The sequence below is a fragment of the Echiichthys vipera genome (assembly GCF_963691815.1).
Source record: "Echiichthys vipera genome assembly, chromosome: 17".
In the NCBI taxonomy this organism is placed as follows: domain Eukaryota; kingdom Metazoa; phylum Chordata; class Actinopteri; order Perciformes; family Trachinidae; genus Echiichthys; species Echiichthys vipera.
The window spans coordinates 18,172,454-18,192,769 of record NC_139842.1 but is presented as its reverse complement, the minus strand read 5'-3'; the positions used below and the strand labels follow the sequence as shown (position 1 = coordinate 18,192,769).

The 20,316-nt window shown below is 42.2% G+C and overlaps 1 protein-coding gene across 1 annotated transcript in view; it reads right to left on the bottom strand.

Moving 5' to 3' along the window:
- znf385c (zinc finger protein 385C) overlaps positions 1 to 20,316 on the bottom strand; it is a 131,301-nt gene that overhangs the window by 22,858 nt on the left and 88,127 nt on the right. Inside the window, exon 3 of the mRNA XM_083931074.1 lies at positions 3,143 to 3,285. Within this exon, the coding sequence (XP_083787200.1) occupies positions 3,143 to 3,285 (143 nt within the window). The remainder of the gene's footprint in view (positions 1 to 3,142; positions 3,286 to 20,316) is intronic.

Below are 20,316 nucleotides of genomic sequence, written 5' to 3'. Positions count from 1 at the left end.
TCAGAATAAATTAAGTATTAATAATTTGTTCTCTGATTTTGATCAGTGTTTATATATGACGCTATAGATTAAAACCTACTCTAGAGGCATCTACAGTATGGGGGGACTCTTGTCTCTCCACACAGGCTCTGTATGATAAGTGAGTTTGTTCCTAACACGGCTATATTGCCCTGCTGTTACAAGCTGCGCTAGCTCGTATTGAAATGCAGTTAGAGTTAATTGTAATCTCAGTTATGTGACTGTGTAATACATTATGAGTCAGTGCAGCCCGGAGGGAAGTGTTTGGAGACGGTTTTAGGCCGACTAATTCTGTTTTAACTGCCTGTGAATAGACTGCAGACATTCCTAGAACGGCATAAACAGTAGAGTGAAAGCCGAGGCTTCATTAGGAGGTCTGCATGCCACGATGACAGCTGATTTCATTGCAGCAACCTTTAACGCAGCATCGCATACAACAATGATCTTGGATCCCTCCCCAGGCTGGCATAGGGCCTGGCCCGGTCCATTCCTCTGCTCACATGGCAGGATGACCAGGGAGAGCACTGTTCTTACACAGAGTTAGACTGCTCACTGGAACCACACCGGTGGCACTGTAGACTAACTTCAGCTGCCCAGAGATCAAAGAGTGTTGGTTTATTGATTGCAGCAATGATGGCACACTACCCTGCTTTCTTTTTGCAACACAAGCCTGAACAACATCAGATACCTCCGTAACACACAAAGAGCTGTCCCCTGTCCATGGCAGCTGCCTCTTTTGCAAGAGTTGAGTCTCTTTAGTACAGATGCCTCAAGAAGGCCAGGTGTGAGAGGGAATATAAACACACCTGACACTGAAACCCTCATGCTGTAGGTAAACCTCCGCCTCAAGGCTATCTTTGCCTTTGTTGTTCTATTTTGACTTCTTCTACATGACTCAAAGCTACCTCTGGGAGAAACTGATTTTTCCCTTCACCAACTGAAGCCTGAACACTGAAACCTAGCTCTCCCACTCCTACTGCCCTCTGTCCACCTTAGCAGGGCAGGCTGCACACAGCTATTTGTTTTAGGAACTGAAGAATGTGCCCATTGTCCGTCCGCAGCCATCCTGAACCGACTGCTATAAATGAGTCTTTTGTCCAATCCCTCCATCCTCCCCCCGCCATCCTGGTGCAGACAGAACTTATCCTACGCAGGGGCGGCTGAGTCTGTGATGGGGTTTCATGGTAGGTAGAGAGAAAGAGACAGACAGACACAGAAAGAAGAGGGGGGGATGTAAGACAGGACACCAAGGGAACCAGAGGATATTTAGTTTTGGAGACAGGTGCATTCATCTCCCCCCCCCCCGCACACGTCCGGGACAACGTGTGCGTTATCAGGGCAAAGAGAACCTGGGGCTCCCAGTTGAATGGACTTTGTGATTAATGCCACAGCTGCGCTGTCAGCCTGTGTGTTGTGGAGGCTAATCATCTCCTCCTGGGACTAAAGCCACACTGATTTGATGTGATTTCCACAGTTATCATAATTTCTGCATTCTGGTTGTGGTAAATTGCACATCCTACTGCGAGTTGTATTCTTTTTAACAATGAATGCAAGACTGAATATTATTGCCACTCTATAAGCAAGATTTCCTGTGAACTAGCTTGCTACATTCAATAATAACTGACTGCCTTTTACAATAACAGTTACTAATATGACTACTTGAGCATGATGCCGTGCTTTAAATTGTTAAATATATTTGCAGAGGGTTGCCGTACATTATATTTATAAGCCAGGCACAGATGTTGGTTTGAGAATAGAAACAGCAAGTCTTCTATTGAAACATAAGCATATAACTGACCAAATGCTGACCAGAGACCTGCCCCACTGCCTCCACCACTAATATAAATACATGAGGGTGTTAAAGGAGTGAAGGTTTTCCATGCTGCCATAGTTGCTAGACGTACTCCATCCTCTCTATGGGGCAGTAAAGGCGACCGCATGACCCATAGCAGTGGGCGGCAGAAGAAATGAATAAACTACACTTTACACATATCAGGTTGGAGACCCACTACATATACCGATACACATCATACAGCACACGATTATCCACCTCCTGCACACGTCCTTCACTGTGAGAACGGACCAGCCATGTCTGGGTGACCCTTTCTCTCTCTCTGTACCTTTTTTCGCTTGGTTTGAAGAGGTGTATAGTGTATGCTGGAGCGAAATCTCTGGCTTATGTATCATTTACAGACCACAGAACTGGAGATGGTTTCACAGTGTGCGATCAGGGAAGTGAAAACGCACACACGCACACACGCACGCACGCACGCACTCACGCACACACAGAGCGTAAATCTAGGATCAAAGAAGTGCCTACACACACAAAATGACAATGGATACGGTGCCGGTAAGAAAAGGATCAAAGATACATGCTTTTAATTCCAGACACTGAGGCAAGGTAAGCATCAGAGCTAAGGTGCTTGAAAAACTGAGCAGTTTGCTGCTGACGTTCAAATCTAAATAATAAGAGCCTCCTCTGTAGAGATGCTGAGGTGACAACTGGAATGCTGAGAAATGAAACATTGCTTGAATGAAGATAAGCTCCACAAACCTGAGTTACGACTAAAGTCTGGAAGAACAGATAGTGAGATGATGGCTCGCATTAAGGAAACAATTTTATAGGCCTGTCTGTCTATGCTTATATATACCTCTCACTGATCATGAGGTTGAATATTTATGCTACATTTAGGAAGTATGTGAATCACAACCCTGACCCATAAAATCCAAAGGAGCTGTACTCGACATTCAGAACAATAAGAATATTTGCTATGTAAAGATATAGGGGGGTATGATGTCACTCTCCCTCTGTGTTTCTCTGTTGTTGTAATAGCTGGTCTGGCCACGGAAAATGATTCAAAGACATTTTGTTCTCAAGCACAAAAAAGGATCAGGATATTTAAGTAATAAGTGTATCACAATATTCTTTATCTATGGTGAAATAAATTCCCTATATACAATATTTCTGTTGGAACTAATAAGGTACTTTATCATTCACAGGATTTGACCTGTGCTAGAGAGCCTTACTGTTAAAATACCTTGTGGATGAAAGCCAAAGATTCATTACTTCCACTTTATTTCCTATTTTCCATGATATAAGGTGCCAAATATCTATTGCACTTACCGTGTTGAAGTTAGGAAAGAGGCTGAGGGGGGAGGATCCATTGAGTCTGAAGGGCAGGAGGTGTTTGAGGTCGAGCTGCGGCTGCAGAGGCCGTCCCGGGACGGGAAGGGAAGCCAGAAGAGGATTCCCCTGGGCCGATGTACCTGGACAACACAAAGAGATAGATGTTAGAAGTTAAGAAACAACGGGAAATGCTAACATTCCTGTCCCAGTGTGATTGTGGGACCGCACTGATGGCTTCCGAAAGGTCAGTTGCTGCACTCAGAGGAAGCTTTGACATTGATTTATTCGATACCAGAGGCGCCATTACACCTCCAGCTGACATCCAACACATATTGTACAACTTAAATGTGTGTGTAGGAGTGTGCCGGTGCTTGTATCTGGGACATAACAGTGTGTTCTTATGTTTTTAAGCAGACACCAGGAGGTGGACAGAGCCAGTTTTGCTTGCAACTTCCACTCCCATCACCCTAGTTGCCTGGGCTGATCCCCCAAGGACAGCCCCCTGTCCTCATGTACATACACATACACACATGCACAAAAACACATCATTTAATTACTGATTTATTGGCTGAGGAAAAGTGCCTGTGCGAGGGGAAGATGGGAGATATCGGATTTCAAATGGACCAGGGATGAAGAGATTTCTAATTTTCCGCTTGGCTGCGTTTCAGTGGGCCAATGTGCTCACCGGTGCACAGGCACTTATCCCAGTACCAGGATCAATCATCGGTGTCAGCTGCGGGTCACCATGGCCACACAAAAGTATGCCTATCATTCTGCAACACACATAACACATACACATACTGAGGCTGTTGTACTTGTGTGTGATAACGCAGACCGCAGACAAAAAAAAGGCAATCACTGACCTTACAATAATACCAGTGGCTTAGAAAAAGAATAGATTGGCCGAAAAAGAGCTTCTTCTCAGGGTAGGGGAGGGAGATATGCCCGGTTTCAAAGACAGATGATAGGATAGGAAAAAGGAAACAGACAGAAACACTGGTGTGATGGTAAAAAAAATTGGTAAAACATTAGATAATATAAAGATAGCTGAACAAATGTTAACCATATACCAAAAAGGAACAATATCTGTATAAAATGTTGACGTACGAGTAAACGTCATAGTTGTTTGTGCAGGGGTATAAATGTTAATGTAGAAAAGAGCTCAAGGCTTCTTTTGGACCATTGCTTCAGCCTATAAAGAGCCCGTCAACTGTGCAAGATCCTGACTTGTCTCAATGATATTTTTCTTATCATTACCACAACACTGTGGCAAAATGAGTGCAGTGTATGGTACTATTCTTTTTATGCTACAGAACAATCATGTTGTTGAAATAACAACAAAGGACTTGAAAAATTAAAGAAGTGCCTTTTGCTCCGATCAGTGCAATAACATGGTGACAGTGTCAAGAAGTTTACCACATCATGAGCTGATCTTCTCTGAATTTAAATCTGTTCACAAGTACAACCCAATTTTGTCAAACCCTGGATTGGGTTCAAGGTTATCTTTATTCTCCCCAAATCGGCTAAATTCGTATCACCGCAAGTACATGCTCTCTTTCTCCTACTAAAAACAAACACGTCAATTGAGAGAGACTTATTTGTGTTTGAAGTCCTTTCTGTTTTCCCACTTTTTCTTCTCCTTTCTTTTCTGGCATCCGATTTATGTGAAAGTCCTGGAATAACAAGGAAATTCACTCCGACATTAGCTCCCAGTTTAGATCGTGGTTTAGGTTTTAATCAGCAAATGTCTCCGGTCATGTAGCTGGCGGCCTGCAACAGTTGCGTACAGGCAACATTTTCCTAAAGCAGAAATAATACAATGTTTATTTTTATTGGGTTAAAAAGTAATAGTAAATATTTTGGTTCAAATATAAAATGTGGTTGTCATTGACCTTATGGGTGGGTCTGTGTCCCACTATGGGAAATTTGTTTTGCAGTCAGGGTTCACATGAAAACAGAATACAAAAAGACAGCATCAAAGACACTACAACACAATAAATAACAGCGCGAGAGCAGGAAATGGAAATTCAGACAAGAACAAATGTACAAGAGTTCAAGCGTACAAGTAAGCACAGAAAGTGCACGGAATGCAGCGAGAGTGCCATCGGCTCTTAAGCACATCAATGGCACTTGGGGTGAAGGAGGCATGGAATCTCTTAGTCCTCTAAACGGGTTTCCTGAAGCATTCTCATGTGTTCAAGACACTTTGTCAAATGTGATGAAAAGACTATGGTTTAAGAAAAAGTCCACACTATGCACAGTCAATGAAATAACAGAATAACAGAACGAAGAAGCTGTGAGCATATGCTGGGCTCAGGCCTGCCTTGGCCATGTGTGGCTCTCCTCTGCCGTCTGACACTCAGAGAGATGCAGTGAAGGATGCGCGCTGCCTACAGACACGTGGGCAGCAGCCGGCGGGGGATCGCACGCACGGTCAACACGCACACACATTCACACAGAAAATGAGGAGAAGCTGAGTCTTCTCTTGGCAGGGCTATCAGAGAACGAGCTGGGCTTGCAGGGAGGACAGTTATCAGCTGATAGTGCTTCCCCACCTCTCTCTGTGACTCCCTAGGCAGCTTATTAAATCAGGGGCTGGCTGTGTGCCTCTTTGGATGATAACGCTGCCACGGAGGCACACAGCCAGAATCCAGACATGTACAACAGCAGGTGAAGGAGTGTGTGTGGTTGGCTTGTATGTACTAGACCGGTATCACACACAAACGCATACAATACAAACTGAACTACCTACGCACCTCTGAAAACAAATATCTCCCAGGGCAAGGGGGAAGTCAATATAAACGCACGCACGCACGCACACACACGCGCGCGCACACACACACACACACACACACACACACACACACACACACACACACACACACACACACACACACACACACACACACACACACACACACACACACACACACACACACACACACACACACACACACACACACACACACACACACACACAATACATACCATACCATTTGCACATATTGTGTTTGTTTTCAGAAGGAGTATACTTTAAAGCAAAGCAGTATATATTTGTGTGTGTGTGTGTGTGTGTGTGTGTGTGTGTGTGTGTGTGTGTGTGTGTGTGTGTGTGTGTGTGTGTGTGTGTGTGTGTGTGTGTGTGTGTGCATCTGAGCCGGGTCGGCTTATTTCAGCCTGCAGCCCCTGATAACCTCCTTCTATCACACCACGTAATTTCCCGTTCATTTAATATTGTGTATGTGTATTTGCATGGGTATGTGGTTATGTGCACATATGTTCTTTTCAGTCCACAGCCATGTCTGTCTGCGTCAGGGCTCATGTTTATTTATGCCTCACTTGTGGTCCGAGGTCCAGACAACCACTGGCAGTTGAGGGAAGGCCTGAAACCAAATGTCCAGCCTCTTCCTCTCTCTCCCAGATGACTTTGCTAACGGGTCTGACTGTCTCTGCCAGTCTTTCCCCAGGCAGACCTTCTCCTCTTCCAACCATCGAATCAACGCATTCCTCCCTCTCATGACTCACTGGGCTTGGTTACACAACAGCCACCGTCACATCGCATCCACTCTGGTGTTTGTGTGATGGTCCGAGCCATAGAAATCAAACATTGATTTTTTAATAATCCTTCTTGCTCATTTGAAAAAATTGTGCAAATCAGCGCTCACAAGCAAACATGCTGAGCCTTTCCTCCCCATTCCTCTTCTGCTCTCACAGAATTAGCCTTTCAACCTTTTAGTCCTTCTTCTGTAATTCTCTTGTCATCACTCCAGAGCTCCCTAAGGTTTCTGATAAATTGCCCTTTTCTCACATCTAAATACCTCCAACCCACCCCCATTCTCTGTGTCCCTGCAAAGTGCTGCTGAGTGTCACAGGAAGGAGAAAAGGAGAGGGTCGGGCAGGAGAGAAAAGTGTCTTTCTATTTGTGGCCCGGTGTAATTATGTGGGATATATGCTGGCACAGCAGGGTCTTTGGAGTTGGGTGAGTGGATCTACACCTTTTTCCTTCTGCCTTTAGTTGTCTAGCCTCTCAAGAGATTCCACGTGTGTCATTTCAAGGCTGTCCTTGTAAAAAAAACAACAGCAACAGTCAACTGAGCAAGTGTCGCAATACGACATATATTTACTTATTATTAAGTGACAAAGCCCTCTAGTGGCCATAGTCATTGTGACATGACCAAAGGAGGGAATAAAGCAGGATTTATACTGATATAACCTCTGAAAGGGTTCTCTTTTGTCCACATGACATCAATGGCATGCACTTCTAGCAGGTTAGTCAACAAAAAATGTTAGAAATAATTTTATTGCTATATTCCAACACCTAATTTCAATAGTCGTTGGTATGGTCAGGGCTTTATTTGTACCAGAACATGATCTTGGACCTTGCAGACTGGATCTGGCACCTATTTGCTTGGATCAGGCACCTCCTTTGGCCCTATCAAAATCTGTAAACATTTTGTCTAACATTTATTGATGATAGACAATAATATCTATTCTGTTATTCTTTTATTTCCCATTGAAGGTACTTCAAACTGTGTTTAGGATGCTTTTTTGTGATTTATGTGCATGTGAAATTTGGATTAGGATGCCTATCAGCAACATTGAATCAAAACGACAATACAATTTGTTGAATTTCTTCAAACCTATATGTCAATCAATATTTTGGGATATTACTGTAAGCCCCACAGCTAGTGGCCATTTGTGCTGTGCGGTGAAACGAGTATGATTAATCATAATTCACATCATTGTGGGCTTATAGTGTCTTCTAAACTCCATTGTCTAGTCAGAAGATGCAACAGTATTTTGGTGATCTGCACATAGTGTTGTTATGTCATTCTTGTTTAGTTTCAGCAAAACAGCAGTTTCAATGCGTTCCATGACTGTTTTTCTTCCCCCGACTCACCAGATCGTGATTTATATATAAAGCACTGGGTATGATGGGATCTGTCTTTGTCGTCATTCCTAGCCAACGGAAACGGAGAAAACAAGGTCACTCTACTGTTGTTAGCATAGTGCCCTTGTGGACCCCAGAGGACACACATGACTTTGGCTATACTGTTTGTATAAAAAGACAAAAGGCTGCTCATTGAGGTAAAATAATGAACAAGACTAGTCCTGCAACAACCACAACAGAGAAGGTAAACTCAGAGAAATAATTACTTTTTATACTTTCCTATAGAGCAGAAAACAAAGCATGAGGGTATCCTTTGTGAAAAGAACATTTTAAAAGAATACACCAGAGATAGAGTTGCCTTTTTTCTGGTTTTATGTTTTTTTTATTGTGAAGAGTAATTATAGGGTAAAAGCATTGTCTTGGTTTCTGCAGAATTTAAGGGCATTACGCACCATATCTCTGCCACTCAGCTGTGACTGCCTGCTGAGTAGCAGTTGGACTGTCAGTTAGACTTTCGCCATCAGGCCTCTGATCTGATTATCCAGCTGTGATGATGAATATCTGCACATCTAATATGTTGGATATGTTAAATTGGGAAATTGCTGACCTTGTGAAATGAGGAGCGCTAAGTGCAGGCACAATATGGGCACAGTTACTCTTCACCATGTGGATGATTCTTTTGTCAGTTGCCAAGTACACATATAACCTCTCTTTTTGATGATGTTTATCTCAGTCCTCATATGCCAGTAAATGTGCATACACACGAGTCCTGACACGCACACTAAGAATCATAACACGACGATGCTCTTGTGCATCTGCCACACTGTTGGCACACTGTTTCACCATCCCCCAGCCACCCCGCAAACTTCCCAGCAGCCGCTACCCTGCCTCTGATGGGACTGGATCTGACATGGCAGGAAGAGCCGGCAACTACAACATTTTACATAAATATAGAAGTGGAGCCTTTTAGTTACAATAACCCAACCAACAGGGTTTTTTTTTCCTGACCAAGGTATGAAATAGCCCAAGACATGCTATGCATACAAATGTCTCTCACATGCACTGCGCCTGTAAATTGTAAATTGGCCTCATGGTGTATTAGAGACTCACGGCCATTCGAGGACATGAAATGAAATTGCGCTGCCTCTGGATGTCCAAATGTACTCCACTGAGAGAGAGGGAGAGAGAGAGAGAGAGAGAGAGAGAGAGAGAGAGAGAGAGAGAGAGAGAGAGAGAGAGAGAGAGAGAGAGAGAGAGAAAGTAACTCTTAACAGCCAATTAGCTGCCGCTTGATCAGGAGGTAGTGTGAGGGCCACTGTGGGAACCATTATAGCATGGACGGAGAACATTAACCACAATCAGTTTTAATTAAAGACTGACGCTTTTTATTCCTCTCATCCCAAGCCATTCTTCCCTCATTCTCCACTCCTCCTTCAAGGATGACGGTAATCTGCAAACCTGAGTTTAAGATAGGATGCTGCTGAACTGATTAGATAAACAGTGCAGAGATGACAGAAGATGTTCAATTAACCCTCAATTAAGAACATTTGATTGGTTTTGTTGCATGAAACGCAGCTGCTGATATGATCTCATCATGATGAATACAGGGCTGTTCTAAATATGAGATGCAAACTTGTAAAGTGGCCAAATATATTCAAGATTCTAGTTGCTTTTGCATTCAAATTGGTGTTTTTGGAGACTTTTATGTCTTTAAGCCACTTTCCTGTTTTGTAGAAATGTAAACTATTCTCAATAGCATGCAATTTAAAATTTCAACAAAGAGCCCTTTCATTTCATCCTTCTCCTCTCCCTCTTCTTTACACTTTACAGCCTTTAAAGTTGTTTATGTGAATCATATTTTTGCTGTTTTTTCTGGGTCACTTGGCATGCCGTGCTGGCTGCACTGTGACTGTAAATTGTGTAGTGCAGTGTGTAAGTTGATGACGGTGTGTGCCGCACATGACAGTTTGTATTCCGATGTGTGTGCAGCAGGCAAATACAGTTAATTCTGCAAATATGCGCAAGGAATATTTGAGTAGAACAGAGCTCCAACTTTACGCTGTTTGATGTTTGAACAACCAAGTGTCGGCTTGTCCTCTTCAGTTTGTGTCCTTGTGGGAAGAGAAGAGCATGCAGAGATTCAAAAAGGCTACAAGATAATAATGTAGCCTGAGGTATTTCCAGCAGAGATACTGGAGTCAATCTCCAATAAGGTTGTGAAGATTTTTCTTACGAGGATTATATTTAATCGCAGTAACTTTACCTCCTTACTGGGAGCCTATTTTAAGATGATCTGCTCTTTTAAAAAAAAAACTCTCAAATGTAGTTCTGCCCTCCTTTTTCTTTCTTTTCCCTGGATTGAAGGAGGTGGCAGATTGCTCCATGTGACCTGATTATATGCAAGGCCAAGCACAGTTTGCCCCACAACTGAAAATAGAGCACTCTCAGGAAGGGAGAGGAATTCATAACTTTTCTTTCACCTGCATTTATAGGAATTATTCAAAGTTAGACACTGAATCTGTTGGGTTTACCTCATAGTCAACCCCAGAACCTCACCTGTACTCAGTCAGGCTTCTGCTCTCCTGCTGGCTCGGGTACATTTTGCTTAAAGTGTGCAGGATATTTATAAGCAGATTGAGCCTTCACGCCGCTTCATCGCAGTGTGGATAAAGATATGCAGCAGCAAATTTACAGCTAATAAATAAAATATGACCTGACATTGAAGTTTAAATAAGATCAATATTCAGCTGTGGCGCTTCCTCCATCAGAGGAAGATATCAACCTTTGCCTGTGTTAGTGGCATTGACAACCAACAAGGTTATGGGTAAAATTCAAGTGCTGTACAATGGGAGAGGTGAGTTAAACATGACCCTGAAATTACTGTAATTTGTCTATTTTCTTATATATATATATATATATATATATATATATATATATATACATACATACATACATACATACATACATACATAGATAGATATAATTTATATCTTCACATTAAAGGGATAGTTCATTTTTTTTAAGTGGGGTTTTATGTATGAGGTACTCATTCATAGTCAGTGAATTACCTACATTTTGGTGTTCAGCACGCCCCTATTTTGGAGAAGCAAAGAGGAGGACAGGCATGGAAACTAAGCAATGTAATACTGTTGATGGGGGCAGACACTCAATGTTTTTTAGCCAACAAAAAAAATCTGTTTAAGTGTATGCTATATTTAGTATAGTTTCACAGCTTTACCTTGCCATCAGACAGCCCTTTTTAAGTTTACATAGGGGGCAACTGATGCCATTTTCCATGCCCTCATCAAGGCCACCAGACTCCATTGACAAAAACTGTGATTTGAGCCTCCAGAAAGAGCAGTAGACCAGCAACTCTTTTGTCAATGGAGTCAGGGGGCATTTATGAGAGCATAAATAAAGCCTTAAGTAACTCCTGCAAAAACTTAAACCAGGTTACCTGACAGTGAGGTTAAGTGGTGAAAATATTGTTGCACCCGTCCACAGCAGTACATTGCTTCGCTTTCGTGCATGTGTCCCTGCGTGTTCCTCAAAATTGGGGTAGTGCCAACCGCCATCTACTTTTGTGACATGAAATAAGTAAATACCAAATTTAACATTTTACCTCAAACTACACGCAGAAAAGATTTCAACCGTATGTCTGGGTGTATGCTATTTAGCTCAGTAGTGAGTCGTGGCAGTCCAGGGGTGTAACAAAACCTGGTGGAGATGCTTCTTCTCCCGGGGAGTGTCTATAATGAGTTCTGTCAGGCAAGCAGTGAACAGCACATCACTACCGAACCCAACCTGAGCAAAGGCAAGGCCATCTGTCAAGCTGAGACGATAAGCCCGGAGCCATCCAGAAACAAATTGCTCAGCTTCCCCACTGTGAAGCCCAACAAGGCAGACGGCTACAGGCGGGCAACAGAGATGCTACTGATTCCTGATGTTACACAGGAAAAAGGAGGAGAAGGGAAATATCAAACACATTAATCTATGCAGATGGTGCCGATGGCCAGCCATTGGTCTGTGGAAGCAGCAGCTGTACACAGAACTTCAACATGACGATAAACAGAAAGAAAAAAAAACTGAAAATAAATCTTTATTTGGTTTCAAGCCTTAGGGTGAGCTGCTTTAATAAGTCACCCACACTTTTTTTCTAATCGCTTCCCTTTGCTTTACAAAGACAGTGACAGCTGTCCGACCCTTCCTCAAGGTACAAACAAACTTTAGTATCACTATGTTGAAAAGGTGGGAGATGATCAAAGGTAAAATGACAAAGATTAAACATCTGTCTGTCTGTCATCATCATCATCATAGCTAGCATAACCATCTTGCAGTTGCATGTGCAAAAACAACTATAAACCAACTCAAAGCTGCGCCGTGCCCACACATATGCAAAAATGCAGGGCTAGGAATTCTGCAGGATTGACAGGAACTCAGATGAGGTTCATTTCCTCTGCAAATTGAGTCATTTGTGGAAGTGATATTAAGTGCAACATCGTTTTTTACATGAATAAATATCAGGGTGGTCAACCAAGCGTCACACAGCCGTCATGCTAACCGTGACAAGTCATTATAAATTGATTAGATATGGTGGGCAAGTCGGGCCGGCTGGATCTCTGAGAGGATGTGGTGTACAGGAGAAAATAAGCACAAGACAGAGGTTGCTTTCTAAATTTAACTCCCTAGCTGATGAGTTGAGAGGAGCAAGAGATGAAAAGACAGAGAGGCAAACATAAAGGTGATTATGATGCTGTGACGAATGCAAAATGGAAATAGAAGTTGCAACTGTGGTGAACACAGAGGAACTATCCTCTCCTGGGTTTCTCATCAGAAATGTATAGTATATCGCAACACACGCACACGCACACGCACACGCACACGCACACGCACACAAACACAAACACAAAAAAAACACACACACACACACACACACACACACACACACACACACACACACACACGCAGACGCACAAAAACAAAAACACAAACACAGGGGGGAATAGCTCTTTACAATTAATGATTCATTTACACAGCTGCAAGTATTCAGAGATTCTTAGGTATTGCAGCCAGGCGAGAACATTCCCTTAATTTGTATAAATGACACAAACTGCTTGCAGAGAGCATTGCACTGTACATTACTTTTGTATTATTACATTCATTGTTATGCAAAAGAGCTCCTGCTAAGCAAGTTGTACTTGCAGCGAGCCAGTAAATTGCCTCCGAGAGCAGTTTTTTTTTCACGCCATCACATGGCCAGCTGATCATCTACTCCAATTCCACCTGCGTTTGTTTTTCACAAAATGACGCTTCTCTGGGTTTTGTTTTTTTTTACACTTTTCTTATAGCTGTTAATTTGAGTTCTGCTTTCAGGCATGTGTCTACAGCTAATTAAACTGTTAATGGAAATGTGTACTTGCTATAAAAAATAAAATAAAAAGGCAAAACTCCCCTGTTCTTTTTAAGGCCTAGCTGAGTGGAAGACACCTTAATATCATTTGAGGAACAGAAATGCAGTTGCATGAGAATTATGGCACAGGAAAAATACGCGTGTGGTAATAAAAGTCCTCCAGCTGTGAAGGTAAGCACTGTGGTAATGCATAAATTAACTCACATTCCATAACGTAGATAACACAGGAAGAAAAAACAAACTGTAGCAATTCAAATATTATTTTAATAAGCCATGTATGCTTTCACAATATGATTAACATCTTTGTTACTGAGGGCCAATTATTAAAAGGAATAAACTCTAAAGTGTCTGTCCTCAGGTCAAAAGATTGGCCCATGGATGATGCAGATGGTAAAAACTAACTTGATTGTTTTTTTGTTTTTTTTTAAATGCCCTCACTCTCAATCAGCAGTGGCCTTGTGAAATAAATGAGCTAATTTTTATCCAACCTGGGCTGTAATTGTTTCAAATCAGCCACATGCCTCAGCGTCACTGCCAGGATAATTGCTCATGAGCCTGAAGATTAATCTACAGAAGCACATCAGTGGGACTTAATTTATGATTTGCAGTGCCATGCCTTGTGGATTCATTAGACTCATTTAGTTTGTAATCCTGTACAGCATATGCAGCTAAACAAAGGTGAAACAATGGTGGGAAATTGTCAGGAAACAAGCAAACACAATGCACAAACTGCTCAATATTTGTACACAGCCACATGCATACAGTTTCCAACGTTTTTTGTCAATAAGTGCATATAGTGTGCAGTGAAGACTGATGCAAAAAGACCAATGCTCGTGAACAGAAGGCAATGTGTGTGTGAGTACAGCTGTGGAAAACTATCCCCAAATGATCCGTCTCTCATCATGTCCATGTCTGTTAATGGAGGAGGCTCAGACGCAGTCAACACATTCTTACAAGGGAGAAAAAGTGTCACTGTGTGCCAAACGTTGGCCTCCAATCAGCGGCGGCTAAGAAATCAGCATTTGGATTGTGAGCCACTTTCAGGGCTGAGAGAGGACGGGCTGTTCGACAAGCTCTCTGAAGAGAAACAGCTGCAAGCTGCAAATTGAAAGGCTTTGTGAGAAGCGGCTCTGCCCTTTGTTGTCTCCTTCCTCCTCTCCTCAAAGTGCTGGCATGCAGATGTCTCCACTCATTCCTTGTGCAATTAAAAGATTGGAGCACGAAGGTATGATTCTACATATGAGGCATTGTAGTCACCACAGCAGTTGATTTAAGGCATCACTCTACAGCTGCCTATACTTCCTTGTGCTTTCCAAGCCTCTCCTACATTACGCACCAGACACAATAATATGGTTGAAGAACAAACAATATGACCACCCATGGTGGTGTTATATACACTCCACTCCAGCTGTAGGGCCCTCCTGCTCTGCCTGGGTGCAAAGAAGAGACATGGGTCTGTGCCGATAAGGGTTCTTATCAGAGCCTTTGCAGGTGTTTGGAGGAGTGAGGCCAAAACAGGCTTCCTAAGTTACTACTGGCCAGCATGATTTCCCTCAATGAGAAGAGAGTAAGAAAAGAAAGTGCGGAGGGATGGATGGGTGGAGATGGGGATGGGAGTTGCGTGTGTGGTGTGAGCCGATGGCCAGGATGTTATAATTTTGAATCCCCTTCAGAGTGCTGCAGTACAGAACATCTCAGACTCCTGCTGGTGTGGAGATAAGAAGTGAAAAGCAATTACTCTGACTACCCGGCAGCCCCAGCTGGCATCTTGCTGACTTTCAACCCGCTACTTGGGTATTTCTCTTAAACATGCTTGGTTTTCTGTTATAGGTCAGCTTCATCTGCAGGCTTTTACCACGGAAAGGAGGAGGAAAGGAGTAGACTCAAAAGGCCAAGAGTGCATAAAAGGGTGCGTGGTCCTACTGTATCTAGACAATCATCCTGCAAATCTAAAAAATGCAAAGCGGTGTGTGTAGCAGAAGTTCCTCGTGCCACTACAGTTTGCCATTTCAAACTAACTTTATCACCCACAGAGGTCAAGGACATACAGTCTGGCTCAGAGTGGGTCCTCAAACTCTCTAGAGAGCGTTTCTCATTAGTGTGATTCCAGCTGAGGATTATAATGCGAATCCTTGGGATAAATCCTTGCTCGTCACAGAGAGACCATCAGCTGTTGCAGTCAACCAGAGCTGACTGCTGAATTATTCATTTCCTGTTTACAGCAGGCGACAGGTGCGTGACCTCTGTGATGAGCGCCCAGGGTGTTTGGGAGAAACGGTGACAAGGGAAGGGGAGAGGGGGGGGGGGTAGAGGAAGCCTCAGAGGGACAGTACTGGATATGTGGAGGAGTAAGGGGAAGGATTCAGAGGAAACTGCCAATTTGTCAGACTCAGGTGCTCTGCAAGGTTTGGGGCTGCTTGCAGCTTTTCATGCTTTTAATTTAGAAGGCAGGAAATACAACTTCAGCAGACTTTACTTTTCCCTAAAATGTTAGAGCGAAACCCAGGGTGGCAGGGGGCGGGGCTAGGGTATGCCAAGCTTGAGCTGCACATCAGCTGAGTGGCATTTACTGTAACCTTTCCCCTGGCTTTTAATAAGTGCAGCAGAAACAGCAGAGACATGGATCACTGCAATTCACTGGGGAGCACTGGGAATTACAATCGGATCTCCCGCCACTCGTGGCCACGCAGACCCCATATACACCAAGAGAGGACCCTAATGTCAAGCACTAACTCAAATTCAGCTGTATGAAAACTTTAATATGAAATAGGAAAAGAATAGGAGCACGGCTGAAAGCAAAAGGAATAGGGAAAGATGGACAAATAAAGGGGTTAGGGGCTGGAAATAAGCGGATGTCAAAAAACACAGGCAGTCCGTCTGGTTTGTTTAGTTTAACACCAAAGAAATACCAAACTGAATCACAGGAATTCAATCTGGTTCACTCAGCCTGAACAATAGTCTCTGACACCTGATAGCTCAAGAATAAGCCTCCCATTTAATCACACACATTGAGGTGGACATCTGCATGAACACACGCACACAGGAATGCATGCGAAAGCAAACAGGCGCACACGCTCTCTGCAGAATGATGCATGGGTTTCACCTTCAGGCAACTGGGGGAAGAGACAGACATTTCTCCCCTTCAGCCAACTCCTGCTTCAGACAAAATAACAAACGGCTGAATGATATAGTGAGCTGTCCCCTCTGGTCGAGAAGTGGGAATGGAACCACATCTCCGAGACAGCAGCTACAAATGGCCCATCTCTGTAGCAGCCTTCTCTTTCTGTCTCTTGTTCTCTCAGCTGTGCATCCGCGGAGACCTTGGTAGATTTCAAAGACAGATTAATCTCGATTGAAAGTTGCTGAAGTGTCCTCAAGCGTCAAAGCATCACTGCTTATCACGGGAGAGCACAGTGGAGACAATCCAACGAAAAGACTGAAAATAAGCTCTGAGGTCATTTAGGATGGACCAACACCCACACAGCAGGCAGTATAGTGTATAGTGCACGTTGACTAGATTAAGCGATCATCATGTGAAATCTTAACAGACTTCTTCTCGGTTTGCCTGTGGTAAGCCTCGGACTGCTGCTGTTGGAGCTGCATGAATCTCATGTTTCCACCACTTGCACCAGCTTGAGTAGCAGAGTTTTGACTGCTGATAGAAACTCTTCCTGTCATGTGGACTTTAATCATGTGGAACACGATTTTAATGTGGAACTCTAACTTTACTGCTTCACTGTGCACATACAACTATCCATTTGTCAGGAGCACAGGGCAGCAGACTGATGAATAGATGTTTATGTTAGACACACTACACTCTAAAACATCATACAGGAATCTACTGGAATCATCCAATCTTTTGTCATTAATTTAATGTGAATGTGAAACATTCGACTCTGAAATGTTGAGTTCAGTGAATGTACTACAGTTTTAGATAATTACAATTGTTATATTTTATTATTATATATTTTTTAATAGGAGCTTCTTTGATTCTCAACTCAAACTTTATTTATAAAGCACATTGAAACAACCAACGGTCAACCAAAATGCTGTACAGGCCCTTAAACAATACAATACAATAAGAATAGTACACATACAAATAAAGTAAAAAGATGTCTGAGTCTCAGCCTGAGTTGAAAGCCAGCGAGAAAAGGTGGGTCTTCAAAAAAGACTTAAAACCTCTAGGGTCTGGGCTGATCTAATATGTGAGGGCAGACTATTCCAGAGCTTAGGGGCAGCTGCCACAAAGGCTCGGTCATCTCTGGTTTTAAGTCTCGTCCTGGGGACATCCAGCAGCAGTTAATTTACCGACCTCAGTGCTCTGGCTGGAGTGTGACAACGTAAAAGTTCAGAGGCTGTAAGTACAGAGGTGCCAGTCCATTCAGCTCCTTAAAATGATTCCCACTAAAGAAAAAGACCTTGTCACACTCTGTGTGGCATAACCATTGAACTACTGTATAGCTTCCAGAGGATTTACTGCAGTCTACTTCAGTTAACAATTTCAGAAATTAATGGATAAATTCTGGTCAACAAAGGCCATTTTGTATCATTTTAAAGCTGATTTGTTATTATTTGTGAAATTATTATCGCATTATAATTTTGTTGAGTGTGGTGAGGAGGATTAATATCCTGTACCAGAAAGTTTTCATTACATTTCATTAAAATTAATTCAATTTCATAAAATGACTATATTGCGATTCTTAAGTTTCTAAAAAAACATGATGAGTATGGTAGCAGACTTCACAGCGTGCATTGTTCTTAAAATTATTGAACCTGTGAACTTCAATGTTGTTGAACTGCAGCTTGAAAATGTGTGAGAGTAGAAGTTAGTGCAACTACGGATTGATCCTGTTCTACAGCATATCATATGTATCGAAAAAAATCTGTGCATTTTGGGTGTAAAACAATAACAATCAAATGTTTTACATTGTTTTTCTTAATTAGGAAGCTCTCTTTCAGGCACAATGCCAGCATCGACTTTGCACACTGCTCCACGTTAGCCTCATTGTGTTCTCAAGCCAGACAAATACCACACTGACATCATATTATTCATTTATTTAGTTTTTACTGCAACTTCGAAGCATTTAAGTGTTTCATATGTAATTCCCACAATCAAAATCCATTCATGTCAAAGCCCCCGAAAACCTCGGGTTATCTTAACTATGTCTTGATAACTTTAAATGTTTGTGATTAAAATTAGCAGCAATCAAAGTCAAAATCTCCTCTTTAGGTATTATTTATAGTTGAGTTTAATCCTGAGATAATCTGCTTCATCAAGACGGTGTGGGTTTGGTTCGATCAACCCACCAACTGTCATCCGTTTCTGATTCAAATGATGCTAAATCCTGATGGGTGCCTTTATCCCATTAATTCCTGCCCACTTTAAACCAGTGAGAATAACACAGACAAAAACACAAATACAGTTATCGCCCATGTGAACCAAGACAGCTCTAACTTTGGCAGAAAATAGCAGCAGGTAATGACATGTCTTGGTCTGGATCAAAATACTATAAATAGTATTGTTAAATGTGATTTCACCCAGATAGATGAATAATTTCAGTATCCATGATGACATAAAACTGTTATTTATTACTCAGACAAATTTGTGGGACCCTTCTTCTGTTTTGAAAACTACATTTATACTTTTTTTGCTCATTTGTATTGTTATGGCCACTTTTTTGAAGGCATAAATTGATTTATTAGATCTATTGTGCTTGTAATGATCAATTAGTGACGTCCCTTGGCTACTTTAGACTTGAAAATTATTTTTAAGGTTAATTTTTCAAGAGAGGAGCAATTAAATCTAAATGAAATCACTGTAGTGTAAACTAAAGTTTCTATAACCATCTTTCTTTGTCAATTTTTATTATGACAAATATTTCTAAGAAAATCCTTGATTTAGATCTCACAAACGTTTGATCCAGTCTGTTTATTTGGCTACAATTTGTTTAGTATGTGAGGTACAGATACAACATTCAGCTGGGGATGGTACTGAGTGGGCTGGGACAGCATCTTACCAAACGGTTACATCAGTCCTAACAACATGAGGATCAAATCCATATTTATAAAGGCACCATCCAAGGGAGTCCTCCTCTATAAAGTTGATGACATAACTCTGGTGTAACTAGAGCTCTGTTGACCTTATGTTAACATGCTGTAAGTCAAGTCTGACTGACTGCGTGGGCCTCAGCTAACCCACTCCAGTCTGTCTGCGTCTGTCTGCTGAGACAAAGAGGATTTACCGTTAATCTGGCCAGCAGGAGAGCATGCTCTCCACAACAACACTCCAGAGAATAGAACTAATCAAGACATCATGAACACCAAACAGGGAACAATTACCTCTAATAGAATCAATTGTGTTGATTGACTGAGCGAAGGAGAGAGGGTGAGAGAGAGGGTGAGAGAGAGAGAGAGAGAGAGAGAGAGAGAGAGAGAGAGAGAGAGAGAGAGAGAGAGAGAGAGAGAGAGAGAGAGAGAGAGAGAGAGAGAGAGAGAGAGAGAGAGAGAGAGAGAGAGACAGTTATTTGATTGGATTTGAATACACTTGAGGGTTTCATATAGGATCATGCTTGAGGAAAAAAACTACATCTAAATAACAGATTTAAAATGACTTAGAGTTGAAAAATATGATCGTGATATGAGTTAATTATTTGCATTTTTTCTGGAACAATGTGCCACTGAATTTTAGTGTGGTTATAAAAATTGTTTCAAGGTGACTGGATATGTTTCTGAGAAGTCCTCAAACAACATAAATCAGTAAAGCTGCCCAAAACCAGCCCATGAAATGAGTTTGAATACCAAAAAGACACAAAGGTGGCTGATGAGCTGACACGGCATGACTGTAATACAGAACAAACGTTGGAGGTGGTT